The sequence below is a fragment of the Diplotaxodon limnothrissa genome, linkage group LG10 (genome assembly GCF_057381915.1).
Source record: "Diplotaxodon limnothrissa isolate DT_005_m linkage group LG10, D_limnothrissa_male_GT1.1, whole genome shotgun sequence".
In the NCBI taxonomy this organism is placed as follows: Eukaryota; Metazoa; Chordata; class Actinopteri; order Cichliformes; family Cichlidae; genus Diplotaxodon; species Diplotaxodon limnothrissa.
Window position 1 is genome coordinate 16,461,948 of NC_140605.1, and position 16,868 is coordinate 16,478,815.

Here is a 16,868-nt window from a genome sequence, read left to right on the forward strand (position 1 = left end):
AATTCAACACTAAAACAGACAGATTTATTAATAAAGCCATTTGTAAGCAAACAATAACAAACATATAATCATTTTTTAATAAACCTCATAACATAAATATTTAAACCCACTAAAAGTATTTCCACTGACTGATTTTAAGTGCACCATCTACATCATTACTATGCAGTTTGCATCTACTAAAACGAAAAGGAGATGTTATTTATGGACAGGTTATTGTCCCAGCACCGCTGCCAATGCTGCAACCTCCGCTCTGTGGGCGGTGTGACTGGTGATGGTGTTTAGACCTACTACTTCTGTGTGTAGTCACACAGTCACACTGTAGGCATGCGGGAAGAGTGTGACGCGATAAAGAGTCATGAAGAAGGGTTGACAAACCCCGATAATGAGTGTGAGCGGTGACACAGGCAGAGCTGGTCATAACTGGATCGGCCTGCCAAGAAATCTGAGATGTGTCAGTCCATAAGCGAGCGCTTGAGTTTGGTGATGAAGTAAAAAATCAAAGCTCTGTGGTGATTAGAAGGTATTCACAAATACATCCGGCACATATTGTATTCCTCTTGGTCCGCGTGGGGGGAAAAAAGTGAACAGTGAGGAAAATACTCGTTTTTTTCTGTCTTATTTTACTGAATGTAGACAGCGTAGGCAATGACTAATCTCCCTACATGTTTCAGGATAGTAGATATGAGAGCTGCTGAGGAGAGGCCATCAGGTTCATCAGTGCAGGAGAAACATTCAGATGAATGTCACAACCAGCAGGCAGAGATGAATTTGTTTTTCAAAGTTGCCGCTATGTCGTTTTATTATGCTGCCGTGCGTGTACCTTCCAGATATCACATGCCTAACCATTAGCTACGTGTACTTTAATGCTTCACAGATTGCACCCAATTTGGTTATGGAGAACGTCTTCACACGGCTGTTGGGAGAAGAGAAGGTCCTCATTCTCACAGTTTGTTATGCTGTACTTTTTGAACATAAATGACACAGGGACTTTGCCGGTTGGCACTAAAGGGCTTTATTTCTTGTGTTTTGGGATACTCTGTAATCCATGTCACAAACAACAAGCATCTGAATTGGTGAAATAGGATTCCGCTTCTTGCTTTGTCCTTTGGCTTATATAATAGCCCTGCAGAGGTCACAGTGTCTTTTTGTAGCCATCTGTGCGTTTTCGCTGGTGTTGTTGGTTGTTTACTGAAAACACGCTGTTCCCTCTTTGTGTAAGTGACTGCCTTGATTGACTGTCTTCCCATTTTAAAATTGCTTGTTACACTCATTTCTCGATGGTCAGTTTCGCCATCTGATTTCACTGCTTAATTAGTCACACTGAGGCAGTGTGAAGTGTGATATTGGCTCAAATTGCCTCTCAGCTCTGCTGTTAGTCCTCTGTGCTGTGTGGTGTGTCACCTCAGGCAGTGACTGGTTGCAGAGTGATGTGGCAAATAACAGTGGGCTCGGGGTGACTTACAACTGATACAAAATGAGACAAGGACCGCGGTTTCCTACTGTGCATATTGATGAAGCCAGAATGAAAGCAGAAAATACAACAACAAGACAAAGAAGCCTGCGCAGGCATTCTCTCCCAGTATGCTTTATGTTGAAAATAGGCATTGTCTATCTGGAGCCTTGTACAGTATATGCAAGTAAATATATGTACAAAAGGTTGTTTTTGAATTTCACTAAAATATTAAATCACCAGCAAAATATTCCTCAAAGGCAAATGAGTTTCTCATGTACATTTATTCATGCCGGAGTGCAAAATTGGATTTTTTTTTTAACGACTGTTCTGCAGATCACGAGTGCATGTTTACTAAATTTACCCATTTTAAATAATAAATTTCGCGCTGAGCTTGTAAAGGGTCAAGGCCGCCTCTCTCCCACTCACCATCTCTGCCTTGACTTGATCTCTTTCAGTTTACCTCGGTATAAATACACCAAATTGTTTGCCATCGTGTGGGTGCAGTGTTCCTCCTCCTGTTCCTCCGCTCTGAATTTAAGATGATTATGTCAGACACATTGTGCATTCCTAAATGAGCCAGTTAAATGTCTAAAATATAAGCATTTGCATCTAAATCTAAATGCATTTTCTTTTTTTTCCTTCTTTTTTTTTTTGCAATTTCACAAGCGGTTTAACACCTGCTGCCTTCTTGTTGTCTCGTGATAATCTCCTCATAATTTGTTGGTAATTAAAATATTTTTATGATCTACCTGAAATCCTGCAGAATAAATGCACTCAAATGTAAAATCACTAAAGTGCTTTCTGTCTCAGCTCCGGGTTCAGGAATGATTCACCGTGTTGTCGGCTGCTGTGTCCTATTGATTGTCGTGTTTATTGATGACTAATATTCAACCTTTGCACTAAATTCATTCCGCTTTTCCAGCTGTCATCTCACCACGACATCTCTCTCATTTATTAGGTGGTCTACAAGAATAATGAGTTTAGACTCGAGCTGTCACGGCTGGCTGAACAGCGAGACCCCAAGATCAGTATCCATGGTGACCTGATATTCAGCTGCGAGGATGTGGAAGCCCTGGAGCCGGTCACCTTCGACACGCCGTCTGCCTACTTGACATTGCCCAGGTGGAACACAAAGAAAACGGGGTCCATATCTTTCGACTTCCGCACCACAGAGCCCAGCGGCCTTATGCTGTTCAGCCATGGCAGCCTGCAGGGCACGCAGCCTGATAGGAAGCCCCGGGCCGACTTCTTTGCCATCGAGCTGCTCGACGGATTTCTCTTCCTCGTCATGGATATGGGCTCTGGCAGCATCAAGATGAAAGCCAGTAGCAAGAGGCTCAATGATGGCGAGTGGTGCCATGTGGACTTCCAGAGAAAAGGGCGCAATGGTAAGTCAGTGTTGTGTTTTTGTGAAAGCGGGGTACGCCTTCTGTCTGCTTCTGCTGCAGTGTTTCTCTAGTTTTAGCTGTGGAGCAGACTATAAAAGGTTCCAAGCTGTGAAATCGCCATATGTCAGCGTGGATACAGTCACTCTGGCACGCTCCTGTTTTTTATTCACTGCGGTGAAACATGCATGCATATTAGCTTTTAATTACAATTATATTTTTAGTTGCTATAATCTACATGTGACATTTTTAAATTTGTGTTAACCTATTTAACAAGTGGCCAATTACACAGTCGCCCAACTCAAATTAGGAATTGCCTGACTTATTAGTGCGGTACGTATGTGGAAGACGAGATTGCACTTCTTCTATTTTGGCCTCACGTTTCTATAAATAAAATCCATTTCTTCTCAAGGGTCCCAAATTCACAGGTCGTCACTTTTACAGATCAAGTTTTAGTTTTTGCTTTTGCCCAAAAGCAAAATAATCTCCCAAGGACACATAGTGCATTTTTATTATATTCACTTTTTTTTTTAAGACAAGCAGCCTGGTGCCCACTTCCTCAATCTCGCAGTTTGTTCTTGCCTTTCATTCAGCACAACCCACGCACACACCTGTCTTCCTTTTCTGCAACAAAAAAAAAAACTGTGTAAGTGCAAGTTGACTCACACTTAATGCCTGGCCCACAGGTTTTATTTCAGTGAACAGCCAGAGCATCCCTTTTTCTGCTAATGAAGGCAGTGAGATCCTTGATCTGGATGGGGACATGTATCTTGGAGGTTTGCCAGAGGATCGTCAAAACCTCATGCTGCCCCCTGAGGTATGGACTGCGTCCCTCGGCCTCGGCTACGTGGGCTGTGTGAGGGACCTGTTCATTGATGGACAGAGCCGTAACCTCCGGAGGCTGGCAGAAATTCAAAGCGCCACAGGTGTCAGCAGCTTCTGCACCAGGGAGACTCACGTCAGGTGTACCAGAGACACATGTGCCAATGGTGGACACTGCAGAGAGGGCTGGAATCGCCATATTTGTGACTGCAACAGTACTGGGTACCTAGGCCCCAGCTGCGAGAAGGGTAAGAGTATCTAAGAAGGATGGCAGTAGATGGGGAAGATAAATGTGTGTTTTTTTTTTTCTTTTTAAAGGTGCTGCAAAGCTTTTAGCACACTTGGCTAGTATTTTATTTATTAAGTTAGGTGTGTAGTGGCTTAAAAGTCTCTGTAAATATAGAAACAATGTAGCTATAGACAAATTTCATTATCAAAAGGACTTAGTGCTCAAGCTTCCTAAACAATAAGAATTTCATTTGCAGTTGCATTATGATCATACTGCCTAATGCCATCTCTATTCAAATGAGAGGCATGCTCTCAATCCAGAATAACTCTCCAAATATACAAACCAACCTGGTGACAGTGACAGTATTATGGAAAATGATGCTGTTTTTAATGTGAGCCATTCAACAGCAAATTGCGGTATTTACCTACAGTAGAGCGATTCATTAGTGGATTGTCAGTATCACGAGGTTACCAGTGCTATGAGTATTTCATCAGAAATGCAGTGGTTCTTCAGCAGAGTGATTCGGCCTGAATCACTCTGCATTCACCGTGCAGGCCAAATTACGCAGCTCCATTGGCAGCTAATAGTATGAGGAATGAAAATCCCCCTTCTATTGCGCTGTGTTGGGAATAAATCCTTCAGAAATTTGATTGCGCCTGCAATCTCGCCACTCTCTCTGTTTGCTCCAGGCTTTTTCTGCCATCTGGTGCGGCAGATGAAAACTGCAATCTAAAAGGATATCATGTCGCACCCAAAATAATCTCAGACCAAATTTAGGTTTCGCTCCATAAATGCCTCTTCGTGTTTTTAATTTCACGCTGCGATTCCCTCTGGATGTCTGCTAACACTTTTTTTCTCTCCCGTTTTTGGTCAAATCCAATTCCTAAATCTGCAGAGGCCACCATGGTGAGCTATGACGGCAGCATGTATCTAAAAGTGGTACTGCCGAGGACGCTGCACACAGAGGCCGAGGACGTGTCTCTGCGCTTTATGTCCCAGAGGGCCTATGGACTGCTGATGGCCACCACCTCCCAGCAGTCTGCAGACACCTTGCGCTTGGAGCTGGATGGAGGCAGAGTGAAACTCACTGTGAACCTGGGTAATGCTGCTGCGGCGAATATGAGCACATACTGTAATCCCTCTTGAACTTTTAGGCCGCGTTACTTAGACAGATACCTCTGTGTATTTGTTCTGTCTGAGGCTCTCTCATCCCCATCTGCATACACAGTATATACAGTGGCCTAAAAAAAAAGAAGAGTAAAGCACACACCCCTGGTTGTTTTGCATGCTCCTATAATTTTTTTCAGAGGCCTGCAGTGGTTCTGTCAATTTTAGAAAGAGCAGCTGGGTCTAAGTGAAAATGAATTAATTAAATAACGAATTATCAGTTTAAATTAAAAAGTAGCATAATGTGATGTCATTAGGGGATATCCTTGTCAGCGTTCTTTTTTGCCAGCTCTGCTTTAAACCAGGAAATTTTAAAGAAACATTCCAAATAACGTCAAAAAAGATGCATATTATAACCTGCTAAATATTTGTTTGTCTTCAGATACAGACAAGACTATATAGAGAGAAAAATAGTATGATATGCAAGTGCCATTGTGTTTACACCCAATACGAGCTAAAGCGTCAATATAACGAGACGTCACAGTTATGTCTAAACTTTGCTTTGAAGTAGACGTTAAAATATGTTTCAAGGTTATGTCTTTATCTAATACCTTATACTGCAGAGGCAGAAAGGAAAGAAAGGGAGAAAATGTATATTTTTGTGCTCTAAAGACAATGCACATAAAATGCAGAACAAAATACAAAAAGCTGTGGAAAAACAAGGGATTAGTGACTTTTTAGGCTACTGTATATGTGTATGTATATTCTGCCTTATCTTTCTCTCTCGCTCTTTCTCTGCCTCTCTCTCTCTCTCTCTCTTTCACTCACTCACTCTTTCAGTTCATCCCTTGGTCAGGTCCCACCTGACCGTCTCGGCTCTTTCAGCCCTTCAATGGCTTGTCTGCAGTTCAAGGAGAAGGCAGTCAGAGACCTGATCCGTCATTACGCTGAAATATTACCGCTTAAACTGCTCACATTGTAGATGTGTCCATTGTAGTTCCTTCCCCTCACATTTACTGGCCTTTCCAGTTTAGAGCCGCTTCACTGAACAGAGAGTACCAGCGATGGCCGTACAGACACACGCACTCACGCGCACGCACACATGCAGACACACATCCGCAGCAGAAAGTCACTCTGGTCTCTGGCTGTCTGTATCCACTGCTCTGTGATGGTTGACAGCCTGAGAGCACTCTGCAGCCACATAACTTACACCGACATATTGAACCACAGTTGGTTAAATTGGTTTCATTATTCAGAACATGCAAATGATGTGTGGGTGAGCCCATTTTGAGGCCAAAAATGTGAACATTTCAGCTGGATTGAGAAGATAGTCACTGTTGTAGATATGAGAAAATGGTGGCAAAGCATTACATTTGTGCTGTTGTCACTTTTTTCACGGTGTAACTATCACTGAGGCTGCAGGTTGTGCAAATCGCCACTTTTCCTCTGTGTGTAACTCGGAAAATATATTACCGTCAAGCCTGCAGGACAAACAGCAATTTGAGCTGAAGATGGATCGAGAGTTGGGCTTTTTCAGTAGAGGTGCATTAGCCTACCAGATTTAATAAACGACAATAATTTGTGCATAAAAAAGCACAGTCATGAAGAATATACTTATAATGTATTACATCTACGGACTACTAGTTGATTAACCTCTCATATATTAGATTGCACAGGCTCTTCTTCTTTAAGCTGCTCCCTTTAGGGGTCCCCACTGCCTCCGTCTCACCCCATCCTCTGTCACACAACCTTTGTTGTCTTCCTCTTTTTCCTCCCTCCTGCCAGCTCCATATTTAACAACTTTTGTCCAATCCACTGTCCCTCCTCTGCACACGTCCAAACCATCTCAACCTAGCCTCTCTAACTTTTGCTTCTCGACTTGAACTGTCTCCCTCATATACTCATTTCTAATACTGTCCATCCTGGTCACTCCCGATGAAAATAGCATCTTCAGCTCAGCCACCTCCAGCTCGACCTCCTGTCTTTTATTGTCAGTGCCACCGTCTCCAAACCACACACCATAGCAGGTCTCACTATCGTCTTGCAAACCTTCCCTTTCACTCATGCTGCTATATTCTGTCACAAATCACGCCTGATACTGGTCTCCATCCACTCTCTTTTCTTGACCTGACTTGTTTAGTGTTTCTATGAATAGTTGGCCTCAGACACTCATACACCTTGATATCTTTACTCCTTGCTTCTTCACTATTACCCCTCTCTCACTCACTCACATTTATTCTTTCTTCGTTTATTTGTTCTACTGACTTTCATTACTCTTCTCTCCAGAGCATACCTCCACCTCCCCAGGCTCTTTTCCAACTGCACCCTACTCTCACTACAGATCACGGTGTTATCTGTGAACATCGAAGTTACCAAGTTACCATTACAATCAACAAGGGCCTCAGAGGTGATCCCTGATATAATCCTACCCCCACCTTAAAAACCCATCTGTCACATCAGTTGCACACCTCACCACTGTCCTCATACATGTCCTGCACCACCCTCTGAAATTTCTCTCCCGCTCCTGTTTTCCCCTTGCAGTACCACACCTCCACTCTTGGCACCCTAACATATACTTTCTACCGTATCATATCATATGCTCTATCCTGAAAGATGCAGTGCAATTCCTTCTGACCTTCTCTATGCTTCTTCATCAACACTCTCAAAGCAAAGATCGCCTCTGAAGTACTCTTTCTTGGCATGAAGCTTGATCATCACTTCTCCTCTTAACCTAGCTTCAACAACTATTTCCTGATCATATATCTCAGTGGTGTACAGGTTACTTGTCGCTGACTGCAAATTCAGCCTCAGTGACGTCTGTGACTGTTTATTGTTCAGTAGCCACCTGTTCTCTGTGTCTATTCTCAGAGAAAGGTTTTCATGTTTCTCATGTTAAAATCAGCATAATTATCTCCTCGTGAGACACTCAAATCTAATACGAGTTTCATTTTCCAATTTTGTTATCTGACAATTTTCCTCACAGCAGTGTGAGTTTGCCGAATTACCCCAAAGCAGATGTAGGTGGAGCGATCAGTCGTGTTATCTGAAACAGATAAATCCTGCCGATTCTTAACCTAAGCAGTCGTAGCAGAGCCGGTATGGATGCTAAAAATAACTTCACTGCACCTCTACTTTTATTGTCCATAAAACTCTCATTGATCCCAACTTTGACCGGGTGTCTTGTATTTCCAGCGGTGCCAGACACATGCTGGGAATTTTTTTTTCCCTTTCACTCACCGTTCCTTTTTTCTTCCTCAGAGAGGAAGGTGGCGGTTTAGACTCTTCAGGCTGTCCCCGGATGGTGGGCTCTGAAAAGCACTGAATTGTCTGCAGAATGTACCTTGAAGGATGTGAAATGATCTCCTCTTGTGCTGTTCTCTCTTTTTTTTTTTCTTTTAATCTCACCATCTCACTCTCTCTCTCACCAGATTGTATCAGGATAGGCTGTAATCTCAGTAAGTGTCTCCTATGATTATGATTTTATTTACTGTACCATGATTTAGGAACATGCTCTGTGCCTCTGCTCCCACATGAAAGAGAATATAATTCATTTATTCTGCCACACAATTGTCTTTGTTTACTGTTGCTGTTATCTTCCTCACAAGCATCAGTATAAAGATAAGAACATGAGTGAGACTTCACTGTGGCACGCAGCTGTACAGTTGAATATAATTGGGATCCTGTTGTCATGAAATCTACCAATTCAAATTAGACACATGATGCTGTAATCATATGTAGCTATTTTTGACATACAATAGTCTGCTGTTGGGCTGCCAATGAGTCTGCCATTCATCTGCCTCTGACTAATTTGCTCACATAGCTGATAATTGGGTGCAGTTAAAATATAACCCGTAATTGTCTTTAGTGGGAAAATCAGTGTCTCAATTTCATTTTAGGGAAAAAAAACAACTGCTTTATTAGGAGTAATCAGACTGCAGTGACAGAGCTGAGATAAACTTAAAGGTTAGAATGAAATCAGATCAATAGCAGAGCTTCAGAAAATCAATGACTTGTTTTGGCTAAAATGTGTAAAAATAGATACAGATTGGTGCAGACAATTCGCAGCTCTGGACACCTTTTTATTAGAGTAACTGTCACGAAACATGTTCCATGTTTAAATATCTTTTCAATACCCCATCTCCTTTTACTCTGATTACCAATGCCTCATTAACAGATTAACAGATTGCTCTTTTCATCAATAAACGTTTTGATTGCACATCGTTGACTGTTTGCCATAAAGTACAGGGCAATAAATGAAATAAATGTTGAAAATGAACTGAAAACATAAGCTAAAAAATGGCAATAAAGATGAGAATCTATCCAAAAAGAAGAAAAAAAAACATTTTCATGAAGCTACAGGGTCTTTTAATAATTCAGCTGACCCAAAGGAAAATGAATACTGAAAGTAAGATTTTCCCCTGGATTAACGGAATAGATTTGCTGGTTTTTTCTGCTCTTGTGAAGTGGAGTGGGAGTTCAGGTCGCACCGCAGTGATGCTGGAATTTATGATGCAGATTGTTGCTCTCGCCCGATAGACAGGCAATTTAAGTTTGGGTTCAGACTACAGCGGTGTGAGAAACAGATAAACGCTATTGCCGGTGGAGAGGTGAGCGGCTCTCTGATTTAGATCATCGTATACAGAGGAGGCTTATGAATGCTTATAAAAGTTATCACTATAATTGAGTGCGGACTGAAAGCTTGTTCCCACCCCTCATGTATGAATAATTCTTTGATACTTCAGAATAAAAACCTCTCGGTGTTCGTGTTAGAAAACGATTCGCAGAAAAGCCGCCCTATTGCCAATTATTATGCATTTAAAATCACGAGAGGTAGATACTCTGATAAAGACAACTCTTTGTGTACTCTCAAATATATTTGACAGTGAATCCCAGGTAAGTAAAGAATCGATAACCCGCAGTCAGTTAGGTGCAGGTTTTAACAGCTTTTACAATACAGTTGTACACAGATTTACTGCACATGTATGAAATTATTGAACTGCTCGTTATATTGAATCAATTATATTGTTTTTCTCTGTGCGAGGTGAGTAAAATGTGTGCATTAATGTGTGTTTGTGTGTCTGGTTTTATGTGTGTGGATGGTTGAATGGAAACTAGGTGCCTGTGTGCTATCTCACCTGCATAAAAGCGGTTTATAATCCACTTTAAATGATTTGTTGCACTCAGTGGAAAATATACAGATGAAACCTTATGCAAAGAAAGCTTAGCAGAGAAAAATGCATTGAGCATTGCCTGCCTATCTATTATCTTCATCAGATATCTGCCCTGGAAATTCTCCTTCTCTACCAGCAGATGGCATTATAACATTGTGCATTGTCCACTTTATTTGTGTCTTCTGTATTCATTAAACTGCTTGTATCCTGCATCAGTTGCCTCTAAAATAGCTTAACTGGGCACATGTGGCAATGAATGGCTTCCTAATGGTTATTCAATATTACAAGATGTACACAGAGTTTTAAACTGCAGAACTACCTGCTTAAATTATTAAGACACTAATCACCAAAAACAGCGCTACCGTACAGTTTGGGTTATGTACTTTTTTAAATACATTTGTTTTCCCCGCTTTGATGGACTACCTTCTAACTTGACTGCAGGCAAATTATTTCTCAGGCAAATCGGAATTGCCTGAGAAATCGGAATTTCTCAGGCAAGGTGTCTTTCAAATGTAGCTTACTTCCAAAGGAATCTGGGAGGAAAGCCCATCTGCAACAGCTGCTTGGAAACTGTCCACAACTGGATACACAGTGGGAGGGTAATCGCTGTAAGAACAAATGTTGCTGCAGTGTTCTTGATTAATTATATGGAGTCTGGGAAAGCGTGGTGCGCACACTTTTGAAATGAGGCATTTGTTCGACAAATTTGCATTTTATTAAGACGCAAATCCTGCAGCCATAGTCTCAGCTCACTCATGAGTCTGACCTGTATAACTCCATCGAGCCTTTGAAGTTATTATTGAAAGCATCACTCAAATACAGCTGGGGATCAGAATGGACAATATGGACCTTTCTTTCAAGCTTTTGAAAGGCAGACCGATTTCAAAGGGTTTACAATCAGATGTCTGTGGTGAATACACTTTTCTATTCCACCATTTTGATCCACTCTGCAGTGTTACAGATAACTCTTTCTATCATAAAATATACATTTAAAATGCTGCTTCTTTATTTAAAAGTATTGAGAGACAACATTCATTATTTATTGTTATATAAATTACTTACCCTGCTGCAACTATTTAAACTATTCGCTGCAGTGAACCGGTAAGCTTCTTTCTGACTTCACACCCATGGATCATTCATTCATCGTTCATTTTTAAACTGTATCCATAATCAAGCTATATGAGCTAACATCCCACCTCACTGCTATAGCAACCACACTATTGGATTTCAATAAGGGGCCAGGACCACTGATGCCATTGCCCTTATTCTGTGGATGCTTTATAAAAGATGGGTTAAAAGTAGGATCATCTTAAAGTTGTTTCAGACAGTATGAACTAAGATGCTGTACCAACACCCAGTATCAGAAGAACCAGGATTAATTTTGAACTGTGAGGTGTGCAAAAGTACTTTACGCTGAGTTGTAAATTAGCACAATAGGTCACTTTTGAAGCTGCATTCTTTAAAATGGCCAGCAGGGGGGGACTCCTCCAGTTGCTTAAAAATAAGTTGGGAGAGGGACGGGGGGCGAGGCCTTTGCTCTCTGCCCTCTTTACATTTTTCAGATGGCCTCGATTGTTAGCGACAGGTCTTGAGATCTCGTGTTGAACATAACGCTCAGTTCAGTAAGCAGTCCTCCCCATTACAGTCATAAAAGGTGACAGAGCAGGGTAAGCTCCAGGGCAGGCCTCCCTTTTTGATCGATAACTCGCTACAGCATGGGCTTGCATGCTGTTATTTATTGTGTCACCCTCAGCTGATTAAAACCTCTGGAATAAAGTTGTATTGTATTGTATTGTAACTGGGTAGTTGTGTTGTCGAAATACATCCCAGTGGAAACAACAGACAAAGAGAAATTGTTCTTGCTAGAAAAATAGTCATTACTGGTTGTACCTGTACTGTTTTACATACTTAATGAACGTGTGCATAGCCCCTTTAATTGCATTTAACACTGTTTGTGAAGGATGCCCAGACTTTAGTTCACCCCTAAGCGATTTCTCGGAACTAACACGATGTTGTGCAAATGTGCACAACAGCAACAGATGTAGGGCAACTGCAACAACAAGAAGAGTGGCCTGAGTGTAATTTTAAAATGATGATATGATTGAAAGCATGTTCAGTATTGCACTTGTAGTATCACCACTTTGGGTCTTGATCTATCCAATTGTAATAATGATATAAACTGAATTTTATGTGTAAAATATTGAGAAATTCTTGTTTTGTGCTTGCAAGAAATTTGACTTTGTTGTTCTATTTTGATATTATTGTGTTTGGCTTCATATGCTGACATTAGATAGCAGGTGAGGTCCCCATGCAGAAACACAGATAAGCCGAATAGTCCGTACTGTCTTGCATTCCGCTGTTGCCTCTTTCATTACAGCAAATCTCGTCTGTACCTCTGCTATCATGATAGTCACTTACAAGATAAACATTTCTCGGGTTTTTTGTGTTGGACGTGAATCCAGCAAGTTGTGTGTTTTTCATTATCTAAGCGACGACATCAAATATACAGCGAGCGGGATTTGATGAGATTGATCTTTCTGGTGTGCGTAGTCAATATTCAGCAGGGTGACGGTGAAATGATGCAGTGTGCTGTGAAGACACTTGATATGCAGCTCTGGACAAAGTCTCCAGTCACCATTTTATTTCCCTGAGGATGAAACAGTGAAGTGTTCGGAAACCAGTTGATGTTTTCCATTTATTGTCCTCTGTACGTCCCCTGTAATTCTCCTGCACCCTGAGCTCAATTAGACAGACAAACCCCTAAAGGCGCAGTCAGCTTAGGCATGGCCAATTAGTTTCCCAAGCGATGTCAGAACTCCTTTGAACTGCCGTGTCGGCCTGTTGCATAGGCACTGATTTGGGATGACGGTGCTGCAGTGGCAAGCTTCTGCACTGTGACCTATTTTGAAACCACTGAAAAAGGCTCAGGATAGTGCAGAAATTCAGGAACTTAAAGCTCCGTGTTTGAGACAGGGCTCCAGATACTGCATGGCCTCAACATGTTTCCACCAACAGACATCACCCAAATGACCCTACACAGAGAACGCGCAGCTGTGTCATGCAGTACATTTTAAACATTCGGATTTGAATGGGCTCTTTTGTAGCTGTTTCTTTGTCTCATTTCCCATATTATTGCGTATTGAATAAATGCAAATTATTGCTTGCTGGTTTGTGGCTTTGTGTGTGAGTGATAAGTAAATGAATGCATGCACCCTGAGAGTGCTTCAAATGTTGAGTGCTTTGTGTCGAAGACTTGTACACTGAGCTCATGTGGTATGATTGTCACTTGACGCTTTCTTCCTCTTAGGCAAGGGACCAGAGATACTCCTTGTAGGCGAGAAGCTGAATGACAACGAGTGGCACACAGTGAAAGTGGTACGGCGTGGGAAGAACTTGCAGCTCTCTGTAGACAACGTGACTGTGGAAGGTATAGTAGGGAGAAAGTGGCTATAGTAGAAAAAAGGCACAGATACTGAAATGTTTTTCAGTTGAAAAAGAATGCTTTGTTACTTAGGCCACATGACCGGCGCCCACACCCGCCTGGAGTTCAACAACATCGAGACGGGGATCATGAGCGAGCGCCGTTTCATCTCTGTGGTGCCTTCCAACTTCATCGGACATTTGCAAGCCCTCTCCTTCAATGAGATGCTCTATTTGGACCAGTGCAAGAATGGAGACATCTCCTACTGCGAGCTGAATGCTCGGTTTGGCATGAGGCACATTGTTGCCAATCCTGTAACTTTCCTAACGCAGGCCAGCTACTTGGCTTTTTCCACTTTACAGGCCTACGCCTCCATGCACCTCTTCTTTCAGTTCAAGACCACTAGCCCCGACGGGCTGATCCTTTACAACTCAGGAGATGGAAGTGACTTCATTGTGGTGGAGCTAGTCAAAGGGTAAGTACTAGCGTCTAATATACATGTGTGATGAAGAAATCTGAAAAAGGGGTTTATTTTTTCATTCACTGTATTCCAACCAAACAGTATTTGTCTTGGAAAAATAAAGCACGAACGGGAGCTTTTCTTATTTCCTGGCCTCGAAATTACCTAATCATAATTCATATCTTGAATCCATCACCCCGCAGCACTGCAGAGAGATACCAAATGGCTTTAAAATCATTTGTTCATTATAAATAATTCTGTTAAAGGGAGTCGAGCACAGAGAGGCAGCGCAAGTTCAAAAAAGTCACACTCGTTCCCGTACTCAAGCACATTTTGGCACTTTGACACCATCTCAAATACGTTTCAAATGTTTTATTCATCGTAAATAATTTTTGTTGCAGAGAGAATCGCAGAGAAAGGTCGTTAAAACAGAGCAAGCAAAGCAACAATTGTATCTTCCCACTGTCAGACCTTGCACAGACTTTCTTCCCAGTAAGCAATTAGTCAGCGGGAAGCCTTGTTCAGCTCTGGAGCCTGCAGCAGAAGCTCAGGCAGACAACACAGACAAAAAAAATGGTTTCCAACACTTCTGTCATAGTTTTCCGGCTGCTCGGTGTTATTGAAGTGAAGTGTAGCAGCTTATTCATGGATGTTGCTTTACTTTGATTTAAGCAAGATGTCGTTTTTGACAGTGTGTCCTTTAAATGATAAAATTTAATGTCAACATATTGGTGTGCCTAAAGCATTACCTTCTGTGTTTACATAAATTCACTGTTATTTGTTTGAACATAAACAAAATACTTGAATATGTTCGAGTAGTTTGAGGCCCGGCAGAAATAGAACCACAAAACAGATTGGCAGACAGAAGTGTGCACAGCTGCATCGCCACGCATGACACTGGAGTAATTTGAACCACGCTTTAATCGTATAAAAGTCACGCACACGGGCGGTTTTTACTTATCCGCTTGCTACGTAAAGGTGGTATTGCTGAGTTGCTGGTGGCATGTGGCATGTGAAGAAATAATTATAGATAGGAAATGGCGTTTGTAAACATTTGTGTTGTCGTGCAGGTACATCCATTATGTTTTTGACTTGGGAAATGGGCCGTCACTAATGAAGGGAAACTCTGACAAGCCACTAAATGACAACCAGTGGCACAATGTGATGATTTCCCGTGACAGCAACAATGTGCACATCCTCAAGATTGATTCCCGCACTGTCACCCAGCACTCCAATGGAGCCCGCAACCTGGATTTGAAAGGTATTACTAAAGATATAGTTGGTACTTGTGGCAAAAACTAATGCTTAATAGTCAATTTTGTTGACATTTGCTCTGAAGAAAACACTATATTGCAAAATTTAAAGTGTGTACATGTGTAAAACGTGCTGTTTTTCGGAGTGGTTCAGTGCATGCACTAGCAAGCACTTGGATACGGAAAATGTTTTTTCTGGCCAAATTTCCTCCTGATCAATTCCTCTATCTTAAAGGGGAGCTGTACATTGGAGGTGTTGGGAAGAGCATGTACAGCAGCTTGCCCAGGCTAATAGCATCCCGGGAAGGATACAAGGGCTGCCTGGCATCTGTGGACTTGAATGGAAGACTCCCTGACCTCCTAGCAGATGCCCTACACAAAGTGGGGGAGGTGGAGCACGGCTGTGGAGGTGAGGACATGTGAAACACCTGTGAATCATTCGGTGTTCTGATTTCATTGTACTTCACAGGTGGTACTCCTGAAAAGAGGGGAGCAGGTAGCTGAAAATTAATCACACCTCATTTGTTAGGGCCTGAAACATCTTTGTTGTTCTGTGTATTATTATTTCCTTTCAACCTAATCTAACGTGCAATACTGTCATGCAGCAGTAAAGACATTCAGCTGCTTTTATGGACCTCTAACAAGAAAACACTCAGCAGAGTGGACAGTTCTGCCAAAGCTAAATAGTCACAAAAAATCTCAAATAAGGTAGCCATTACTTAACAAAGGCCGACCTGGATGTGACAGAATAGATGTATGCTGTATATGTACTTGAACTGGTGGTGACGCTTGGAGAAGGTCAGACATTTTTCTCTGTCAGTTTTGCACCATTTATTAGTTACCGGTGAGGAGCTTCAGTTGGTGTAAAATGATTGTGGCCCAGTTGTGAATTAGTTATTATTATTAATCTTCCTCTGATTGGGGGGGGGGGGACCAGAAAACTCAAAAGTGTCATGTGAACTTGATTCAATACATTTTTGAGTTTTCTCAATTTTTTTGTTATTGACTTTGCTGCTGTGTTAATTTTAGCGGAACATTTTCATTCAGTTTTAGTCTTAATTTTTGAATTTTTGTTTGTATTATTGTGGACTAAATCTAAAGTCGATTAAGTTTCAGTTAAAGTTTGCTGTTGTGAGAGTTGTTCCACACTTATAATATCCACAAATGGATATTATTTACCTGGATCGTTTCCCAACTTCTCCCACATCACACATTGTCTTAAAGGGGAGCATTGGATCTCGATTGGATCTCACCTCCCCTGGAAATTTTCATCTCGTTTTTGTTCGTGGGTGAAAGTATCAATCAATTCTGATCCTGAAAAATCACTTGTCACGGTCCTGGGTCACTTGAACAGTGTTTGTGAGATCTTAGACTTTTCAAGTTTTATTTTCTATTTGATATTGGTTTCTTTTTTGTTTATTTTACAATGTTTTTGGCTTTTCCCTAGTCACTGATTTTCTTTAGAGTTTCGTTTTCCCTTAGTGTTTCATCCTCTTGTGTCAGTCCAGTCAGTTGCTTTTAGATTTTCATCCCTTGTCTCATCCTCTGTGGTTTAGTTCAGCTGTGT

The 16,868-nt window shown here is 41.6% G+C and overlaps 1 protein-coding gene across 1 annotated transcript in view; it reads left to right on the plus strand.

Annotated features, from left to right (window-relative positions):
* Positions 1 to 16,868, plus strand: part of nrxn2a (neurexin 2a) — a 109,219-nt gene that overhangs the window by 21,529 nt on the left and 70,822 nt on the right. Inside the window, exons 7-14 of the mRNA XM_085364483.1 lie at positions 2,412 to 2,841; positions 3,525 to 3,908; positions 4,785 to 4,988; positions 8,425 to 8,451; positions 13,475 to 13,594; positions 13,682 to 14,063; positions 15,119 to 15,309; positions 15,537 to 15,710. Of these exons, the coding sequence (XP_085220609.1) occupies positions 2,412 to 2,841; positions 3,525 to 3,908; positions 4,785 to 4,988; positions 8,425 to 8,451; positions 13,475 to 13,594; positions 13,682 to 14,063; positions 15,119 to 15,309; positions 15,537 to 15,710 (1,912 nt within the window). The remainder of the gene's footprint in view (positions 1 to 2,411; positions 2,842 to 3,524; positions 3,909 to 4,784; positions 4,989 to 8,424; positions 8,452 to 13,474; positions 13,595 to 13,681; positions 14,064 to 15,118; positions 15,310 to 15,536; positions 15,711 to 16,868) is intronic.